We start from the raw sequence: 10,276 nt of genomic DNA on the forward strand, positions 1-10,276 counted from the left end.
AGAGAGAGAGAGAGAGAGAGAGAGAGAGAGAGAGAGAGAGAGAGAGAGAGAGAGAGGGGAGAGGGAGAGAAAGAGATAGGGTAGATATAGTGACAGTACGGGATGGGGTGAGCGGGAAGCGGGGACAACCTCCAATAATTGTGAATGGGGATTCGGTTTTCTGATCGACTATTTTGTATGCGAGAGAGAACGCCGTCGCGTCGCTGCCGAGAAGTAAGAATACTGCGAGGCCTATAGGAGTAACTGTAAATGCGCGGCGCTATTGCGGTATATATTTCTATTCGTCGAGGATACTTGCAATTTTTACGTCGATGTGATTAACCCTCATCCGGTCGACCTCTTTTTGTAATCGAATTAAAAATTCGACTCGCGCTAAAATAATTATTTTTCGCGATTTATATGCGATCGATAATGAAGTAAATAACAGTTTAAATAAATTTGCCAACCCCTTGAATAGAAAATATTTTTAACAAACTTTGGATTTTGTATAAACCAGACAAAAAATATTAAAATGATAACATTCTAATGGTTGTCGATTGATTTGTTTTTCGCGCGTATATCTTTATACAAATTTAATATTGTTCTTTTTCACACACTCTACTATCTGTTATCTGTATATCATATGTAAGTACGGGGATTCTTAGACTGTTTCAATGTTTGTTAATGTTAATCTTAAAATTTCTTATAAAATAAACTTTAAAAAATATTTATATTGGCGAATCAAAATTATCGACCGAGATCGCATTAAATGTCATTCCCGCACGCGTTAATACGTTTTGGTTGAAATATTCAGTTGCACCTATACACATATTTCAGTATACAAAAGTACAAACAAATGAAAATTATTCAATCGCGATGAAAAAAAAAAAAAAAATATATATATATATATATATATGATTCTCGAGATACTGAATATTCTCCTCATAGGTTTGGACAACGACATCTTCCCGAGATATCGAGAGACTCGTTTGGAGCTCAGTGCTTTTGCTGAAGTTGTGATATTGCGTCGGTAAATTAAATTACGGTCGATAATAACTCTATATCCGATAATAATTGTTGTATACAGTAACGATCATTTATTTTTTTACCAACGAGATATTAATAAAGATCGACAATTTTACGATAATTTACGTGACTAACGGTATTTGGACAGTTAACTATAATGCAGAATTAATTCTATGATCAAACATTATCTAATATACGAATGATAACTATGGATACGCAAAAAGCTATGGATAATATAAAATAAATATAAGTTATATATATATATATATATATATATATATATATATAATATTACTGTGCATACACATACGCATACAGATCTACGAACACATCTAGATAATAATAATTCATAAAATGAATGCTGCGTTATAGGTTAATCCGGATATCTGTCGATCAATCGAAGCAGTGGGTAATGTCGGTATTTCTTGATCACTCCCGCGATCTCTCTCGTTTTCCGTAATCACGAAAACTTATTCGAGGATCATGTTCAATATCTTATCTCAGTGATAGTAAGGATTCAGCTCGATACTATACATATTATCCAGAAAAACACAAGTGTCCCGTGATCGTCCCAGCCCAGCGAGAAATGATTCGTCGATCGACGTTGAAACGATGTTGAATCTACGATGTTGATTTGACGATTTCGACGTCGATCGAGTTATTTCTCGCTGAGAAAGATGCTCAGGATGTGCTAGATTACTCCTCAAGGCATCCTGGACACATTTCGAAGTAATTTCAGGGCATTTTGTCTATCCGGATGATGCGTAAATCAGAGGCACTTTACCTTAACACGAAGTAGTACCGCCGAAAGTTGAAAGCATCTACTTTGTTGCTCTCGTAAGTCATCATGTTGGTGACGCAACGAACATGGTTTACGGATATCAGGATTCATCGTGTCTAATCGCAAACGAACAGCACGATTGACGTTCCGATACGATTGTCCATCACTTAATGCAACACTTCCCGACGGTAGTCACTGGCGAGACGTGTGCGACGAGCAAAACGACATCAGCAAAACAGACGTAAACACCACTCGCGTTCGAACCGGCGCGAAATACACGTAACTGCCGCGTACCGACAATGTCCAGTGACGTCATGTGTTTATAGTGCCGCGGGATTCGGGACAAACATTCGAGCGCGCAACGCACTTCCGACTTAATACGACTCGCGCGCGTGTTGATTTATATCTTATGCCCAATTTCTTCACCCCCGGTCAACTTTATCTGCCAGTTATTCTATTGGAATTGACCAATCATATTTATAGTTGGCAAGATTAATCAATCACGGTTGACATTTATCCGACAGATAAAGTTAACCGAAAGTGAAGAAATTGGGCATTAATGATACTCAGGGCCAGTTTTTCTAACCCCTTGATAAGCTAACAGTTAACTCTTTAAGTATCACTGATACCAATAGGGACCACTTAGGATCGGGCAGTTGAAACCTTATAAATGTGCTATTTAAAGGCCGATCTATATTGGTCGTATCGTAACATCGTAACATCGCAAAATCATATCGTAACATCGTAGCATCATAATGCTCGTGAGTAGTACAAAAGTATATACTTTTAATGATGAGTATGATTACTTTTTGTGCTATATATTTTTTTAAGTAATACAACTCTAGCTCGTCGCTGATTGGTTGATCGTAACAATCATAGTGTCGTAGATTCGTTGAAGTTTGGATTTGACCAAACTTCTACGATGACCCGTTACGACGAATCGCACGACGCTTACGACGCTTGCGACGCTACGATACGACCAATGTAGATCGGCCTTAAAGTGTTTTTAACAATATTTCATTTTAAAAAAAGTTATTAGAATGTTCCATGAATTATGCGCCTTAAAAAGGTAACTCATATATTCTATCCTTATTTTTTCTTCAAATTAGATAAAGACATATGATTTAATTAGACAGACATATGATTTAACTGTTAGCTTACCAAGAAATTGGAAAAGGACCACTTTCTCTACTCGCGCCCTATCAAGTTCGGTCTCCTTATCTCTTACTTCATGTGTTACATGAATTATAGATAGGAACGGAGCCCTTCGATATGGTGTAGAAGGCTCTTCCATAAACTATGCAACTTCTTGAGATCGTCTTAAGATAATCTTACATTGGAGTGTGAATGCCAATTTTATATAAAAATGTTGCTGCTTATTACTGGGTGCTTTCCAGCTACGTACACTGTGTTATACAAAACCAGTTTATTGGTTGCATATTATCTTACAAGATATTTTAGATAATATGTAACCAATAAACTGGTTTTGTGTAACACAGTGTAACGTAGCTGGAAAGCACCTACTCTAATTACAGATGTCTACTAAATTAGATTGTTAACTAAAACTTCGAACTTGCGTCGCATGAGGTTTCCGGTTGTATGCGAAAAGATGGCGGCGGTCCTGTGTATATGACGTGTCACTTGTGTATTTACAACGTACAATGTGAGTCAGCATGACCATTAAATTACTATCGTAAAACCAAAAATTCCAGCATCTTATTGCATCGTAACAAAAAAATAGATGGTATTGGAAAAAATAGATGATATGAACGTTATTGCTCTGCTCATTTTCAACGAAAGAATTTTATGACTAAACGTAGTGAAAATATGTGGTGGTAGCGACCATTTTCTCGCATACACCGGAAACTCTATCGGACGCAAACCGTTATATGCTTTTAGGCCGGTATTCATAGTCCGATCTTATATTTAAGATAATCTTAAGTACTGTCTTAAGATGTCATGAACCAATCACAGAGCCGTATTCGCATCTTAAGACATTATTTAAAACGGTCTTGAAATAAGATTCGACTATGAATACCGGCCTTAGATAGCCTGTTAGCAATCTACTAGTTTAGTGCAAACATCTGTGACTCTAATATTTTCCCGTTGGTAAACTTGCGTTAAACTAGTACAACTGATAACCATCAGAGTTTCATAGGAATACATAAGCCGGTATTCATAGTTCGATCTTATATTTAAGATCATCTTAAGTACTGTCTTAAGATGTCATGAACCAATCACAGAGCCGTATTTGCATCTTAAGATATTACTTAAGATGGTCTTGAAATAAGATTCGACTATAAATATCGGCCATAATATACTTTATCATGTCTTTATATATTCTCTCTCATGCAGAAAAATACTATATTCAATAAATAATGATAAATTATAAAATTGATGTCATATTTTATACAAAAATATAATAAATATTCAAATATATAGCGGATGCCAAAGAATGAGCGACAATGTCATTGTTCTCTTTTTTTCGTTACTATCCGGCTTACCGGATTTATATTTCACTTAACAATATTTATTATAGGCTAGCGATTCTTATTATTATCGTCGATAATTATCTCGAAATATTAACTTTTGAATCGCGGATTGCTCGAGAACAAGACGTTTAATGTGTACGAGAGCGTCTCGATTGACCACGGTACAATTGGACACAACCTACCGATGCAAAGAATTATCTAGTGAATTACCAGATCGAACCAATCATTACAATCTGTGTCCACTTCTACAGGCGCTGTCCGCACGAAATGATAGTGGATCTGAGAAGCATGAGAACGGCACCAGCCTGATTTCAATGGTCAGAGCTAGGCGCATTTTCGAGACGCCATCTAACAAAGTACGTCTTTACTACGTTTGTTAGGCGCATTTTTGCGGTGGTAACATGGACGGAGTGTATTTCGTGGGGAGTGAAGTCACAGGGAGGAATGAAAGTCGGAAGTGATCACCAAATATAGTGGCGGCTTATATCACGGAGTACAATAATTGCGTTCGGCATTGTAAATCAAAGACGTCGGATTGCTCTTTTCGTCCAGAAAGATACGAGATCTCGTATCTTTTTCATTTCTATGCATCTTCGAGATGAAAGAGCAATTCGACATCTTCGATTTACAATATCGAACGCAGCTATTGTTTATCTTGGTATAGTATATTGGAAAATGTGCAAAATGAATACGTGTGTATGAGTATGTGTGAATATAAAGTTTTACCCTGATTGCAACTGTCTGTTATATTAAAACATACTTGTAAAATGATGGTCCTTTACCATTTTTACGTTCCCATTCTAGTTGTATTTTATTTTTCCGGCTTCTCGGTTCTCCGGCTTTTACAATGTTTCGCGTAACAATCCAGCATCTTCTACTACGAAATATATAGTCATTCATAAGGACTTTTCACCACAAAGCTTAAAATCCTCGATCTGTACACACACACACACACACGCGCGCGCGTGCGCGCGTGTGTGTGTGTGTGTTACTTTTGATCGCCAAAGATGACTGTGACGAAGATTTCCCCTTACCGCGCTGACTTCACACCCCGCGCCCATAAAAATACTTTACGTTCCGTCCAGATATTCCTACGTCCATGGGTGGTAACGATAAAATGCGCCTAGTTCGTACCCGTTTTACTTCCGTACAATGATAGTAAGTTAGAAAAGGACAGACGTCTAATCGCTCTATTCTTGTCTCACCACTGATGAGTGGACCGCGGGACGTAAGCACGAAGCGAGCTACTCAGCAAACAAGATGACGTCTCTAACGTCAATAGTATGTCATTAAGACGTCATCTTGTTCGCTGGGTAGTGGCAAAATAAATAAATATATAAGCTTAAACATGTTGCTCATATTTTTTGTTTATTTCTTGGCAACCACAAAAGATATTGATTCAACGCGAACTCAAAAAAACAAAGTTCTTCACAATTTATCATGTTAAAATTCAGAATTTACAATAATACTAATAATACTAATACTATAATAATATTATTAATAACGGTTCGTTAAATAAGCCGTAAAAGCGTGCCTACTTTTCAACGTCGCTAATAGCCTTTCTACTACCGATTACATTTTTCGCGCATTTCTCGGCAACTACTAAAGATACCCAATAAACATGCATGTCTAAAAGATGTCGAAAAGATATCTAAAAGATATCTTTTTGACATCTTTTAAACATGCATGTCTAAAAGATGTCGAAAAGATATCTAAAAGATATCTTGTGCAACATTTTGTTGCACAAGGGTGCTTTTATAAAAAAAAAAGAGAGCTCAGAATAAAGATCTACGAAGATAAAGACAAAATTGCACGTAGAGATGAGTTTTCGTACACGAATTTTCGTTTTGCATATATACAGCTTTAATTTTCAAATATTCATTTTTTCCCACCCGTAATTTGAGTGGCATCATTAATACAAGCTTAGATTTATTTATGCGTCGTATATTATTTCTTCTCCCTAGAAGTGATTTCATTGAAATTTAATTGATCGTTTTGTCAACAACAAACGCGTATGCATAAAAGATATCTCCGAAGAGATGGTATGTCGTATATAATACGACATAACAAGTTATAAAGTATAATAATCACATAGTATATATAGATCATATATAAAGTATATATAAAACATGTATAGAGCATAAAAAAGCATATATAACATACATAAAGCATATAAATATGACATGTTGAAATATATTAGTTTAATGTATCATCAAGAAATAATCCGACGAGAAGCAAGCTTGTCGAGTCGAAATTTTAATTGGCCATTGTTATGCAAAAATGATCCAATTCAAAAAGTTATAAGCTTCTATCAGTAGATACTCCATTCACATTTTTTTTAACCAAACAAGAAAAATTCAAGCTTTATATATGCTTGAAATGAATATATATATATATATATATATATATATATATATGCTTAAAATGAATTAAGAAACAGTTTGTTTATTTTTTACCAGTAACGTCTTTTTACACATTTTTGTAAGGATTGAGTTTGTCAGTACTCTTAAAGATATGGAAATGCTTGACTCGTTGAACTATTGTATAAAATCTCAGAGCTAAATTCTTTGGTTGGATCATTCTTACGTAACTCCGACGAATTGTAAATTCCAATTCTTACTTTAGTTGCCGTCGGACCCAATGCGATTTACGTCTACGTGCATGCAATCTACGTAAAGTGACGCTTTGTGTCTACTATATGAGCGTCTAAATTGAGCACTCACCATTGCGCGTCGTCCCACGGTGCCCAGGGTCCATCCTGTCGCTGCATCTGACATTGCTATAGTCCTCGCGTCCCACATCGCCTGTAACTCCCGACCGCGGTAATCTAACGGAGGTTTCACAAAAAATCTCTCTTGGGGGATACACTCCGTGTTGCCAATTGCGTATGAAATATCGTGTCTCGAGGAAATGTCGACTTTTCGGAAAAACGATGAGTATGTGCGACGAATTCAGTAACAGTCCGATCGAGTTGTAGTAGTTGCCCGTATCAGACTACCGACTGCACAGGCTGACCCGACTGTCGACTCTCAATGGACCAATCACAGTAAGGCGCCGATTCGGTGTCTCATTGTGATTGGTCTATTGAGAGTCGGCAGTCGTAGTCGGCAGTCGGGTCGGCCTGTGCAGTCGGTAGTCTGATACGACCTTTACGACAGTCGGTTTACCTAGTCTTTGTGGAGCCTAGAGTTTTTCTTAGAGCCGTTACTCAGGTATTGTTAATATCCATTATTCGATCATCATTATTTCGTTATTATCCACTCACGGATATTATTACACGATTGTCGAGCAGATATTATTATCACTAGCAATTGCTACTTGAGTATATTATTACTTCTTTATTCAGTTCTTATTTAATTTGTTCAGTTATTATTTAATTATTGCTATTACGGATAGGAAAGCAACTAGGGCGTGCCGTTATGACAATTTCTTTACCTCGTCTTTAATCAGTTATTATCGTCGTTGCCCAGTTATTATAATAACAATATATAACAATAACTGGGCAACAACGATAATAACTGATTGTTTGGAATCAAATTCCTTAATACCACCATTGTTGTGTGTAACACTAAATTAAATGTGCTTTCTGTTGGAGAGACGAAGCTGATGACCAACCAACTCTTAGGAGCTGCTGCGCCGAAGGATCCGGCTCGGGCCAAGCGGGATTAGCTCGAAGGTTAACTTCTCTAATTAACATTTGTAATTATAAATCCAATAAGTTTGATAATTCTCTTGCTCAAAATCGAGATAATTTGAATCGAGTCAAAGATTGCGCTAAATCGTAATTACATGCGGGAGAATTTTTTTCCTGAGTAACATCACCACTTGAAAAATGCTGATTTGTTTTAATTAAGAGATTTATTTGAAACGTCGAGAAAAAGGAAAGTGCGAAATATTCTAAGTGTGAATGCATTCCGAAAAATTCTCCCAGCGTGAAAATATCGCGCGTTTATTTTTTTTTTAAATATTGCAAATATCTTTAATAGTTCGCCCAGTATCTTGAAAATAATTTTCCAATAATATTCCAATAAATAATATTCCAAAGTCGTGTTCATAACGTTGGATTTACTATCTCGCCATATTTTATCAAATTTTCCCGCTAATTTAAGCCGAGATTCGAATCGATGTATTTGAAGTCTCCGCTAACTATTGAGTCGAGATTCAAACCGAGTTGTTTAGTCTCCGGTATTATTCGTATTGTTATAAATTATCAATCCCAATAAGATGAATTTTGAGGCAGATAGTTCCTTTTGAGTCACATCGATATTTTTTGTTGCTGCCGAGAAATAAACAAAAAATATGAGCGGCATGTTTAATCTTGTATATTTATTTATTGTTTCATATTGTTCAATTTCCAAATCCTTTTTCCTTACAAAATTACGCAGAACGCAGCGTGAGAAAGACGAGACTAATGAGAGATTATCTAGCTTTTCGATAAGTTTGCCGCTAGCTCGCTTCGTGCCTACGTCTCGCGGTCCGCTTATCAGTGGTGAGACAAGAACAGAGCGATTGGACGTCTGTCCTTTTCTAACTTACTATCATTGTACAGAAGTACAACAGGCACGAACTAGGCACATTTTATCATTACCACCGCGAAAATGCGTTTAACGAACGTAGTAAAGGCGCACTTTGTTAGATGGCGTCTCGAAAATGTGTTTAGCTGTGGCCACTAAAATCAAGTTTGTGGCCGCTCTCAGGCTTCTCTTTGGTTGAACGTCTGATATTTTTTGGCGCCCCTAACAGCACGCATATTTAAAAGATGTCCAGAGAACATCCAGAAAACATTCAGAGGACATTTTATGTTCTATGGATATCCATTGGACGTTCCCTGAACATTGCGTGTTATTAGGGGCTGTTCGCACACAGAGAACTCTTTTAGGTGCACAAGCGGTAATCATATAAATCTATTTTTCGTCCAAATAAACAAAAATAGACATATGACTCAAGTGTTAATTAGCTTACCACTCGGTTGGTATAACCGGACTTAAGGATTAAATAATCGCTAAGAAAAATACTGAGCAAGGTATAGTGAAAAATGTTACTTGAATCGTTATCAAATGCAGTCAGTTGTGGAACGGATCACGGCGTACGCATTCATAAAGTCATTATGTATTCTTTGTGACTTTAATTTTCCGCGTATGAATTATCGCCGGGAGTGTCGACAAAAAGTTTCGTACGTTTATTCGACACAGTCGAAGTAAACATTTTATGAAACTGACCGAAAAAAATGTTAACGTAACGAGCAAAGTGTTGCACTTTCGTTGCGTTGCGACACATAGGGTGCATTTGAAGAGCCCGCTATTAACACTTCAGTGTCATTCTATTTTTGTTGTATATCTAAGGAACAACAAAGATACAAGAAGGTGGTGGCGTTGGTGACGTGCTTCTCGAACGCACTTGCAGTCAGGAATTTAAACCACGAAAAGTTTTACTTTTCAGTCCGCCGAAAAAGTTTTGAGTGTGAGTTACCGTCACTGAATCAAAAGTACGTCTCACGCGTTGTTATGACAAAATATGGTTAAATCGTCGAAAGTGAATAACCACTAAAAATACTAAGTGAAGTATCGCACGTGTATCGCACAAAGTATCGTAAGAATTCGCTTCTCCGCCACGATATTCAATTAGTCTTGAGGTAGATCGCGGCGTTCGGTATATACGTGCTCGTAAAGCTTGATATCTTTCATAATTTTGATTTGCCGAAGAAGAATACAGCCCGTTAATTATCTTCAGGAGTGCCGGAAATAAATTTTGAGCGTGTGTTGTAATCAAACATCATCCATTAACTATTAAACAGTTGTCGAATCTCGCGTAACGGTTGAGACTGGCGATCGACATGTCGCTACATGTCCGTTACGTTACAGCGACTCCGCGTTCAAACCGTTGTACTTCGTTTTAGACCGAACCGAAGGAGCCTCGCGCGCGAATTGTTGACGGTTAAAAAATTTCGTGTGTCTGTCGTGACAAAAGAGCATTAAATAAACGTCGAACGTAAACATCT

General features: G+C 37.0%; 1 protein-coding gene across 3 annotated transcripts in view; it reads right to left on the bottom strand.

Annotated features, from left to right (window-relative positions):
* LOC116843988 (basic-leucine zipper transcription factor A-like) overlaps nt 1-2,159 on the bottom strand; it is an 89,749-nt gene extending 87,590 nt beyond the window's left edge. For all 3 annotated transcript variants that reach the window (XM_032815020.1, XM_032815023.1, XM_032815021.1), the window contains exon 1: nt 1,790-2,159. In XM_032815020.1, the coding sequence (XP_032670911.1) occupies nt 1,790-1,897 (108 nt within the window). In that variant the 5' untranslated portion in view covers nt 1,898-2,159. The remainder of the gene's footprint in view (nt 1-1,789) is intronic.
* Between the last annotated feature and the right edge of the window lie 8,117 nt (nt 2,160-10,276).

Source organism: Odontomachus brunneus, unplaced genomic scaffold (genome assembly GCF_010583005.1).
Source record: "Odontomachus brunneus isolate Ranch 3 - 2012 unplaced genomic scaffold, Obru_v1 Obru_scaffold_037, whole genome shotgun sequence".
Taxonomy (NCBI): domain Eukaryota; kingdom Metazoa; phylum Arthropoda; class Insecta; order Hymenoptera; family Formicidae; genus Odontomachus; species Odontomachus brunneus.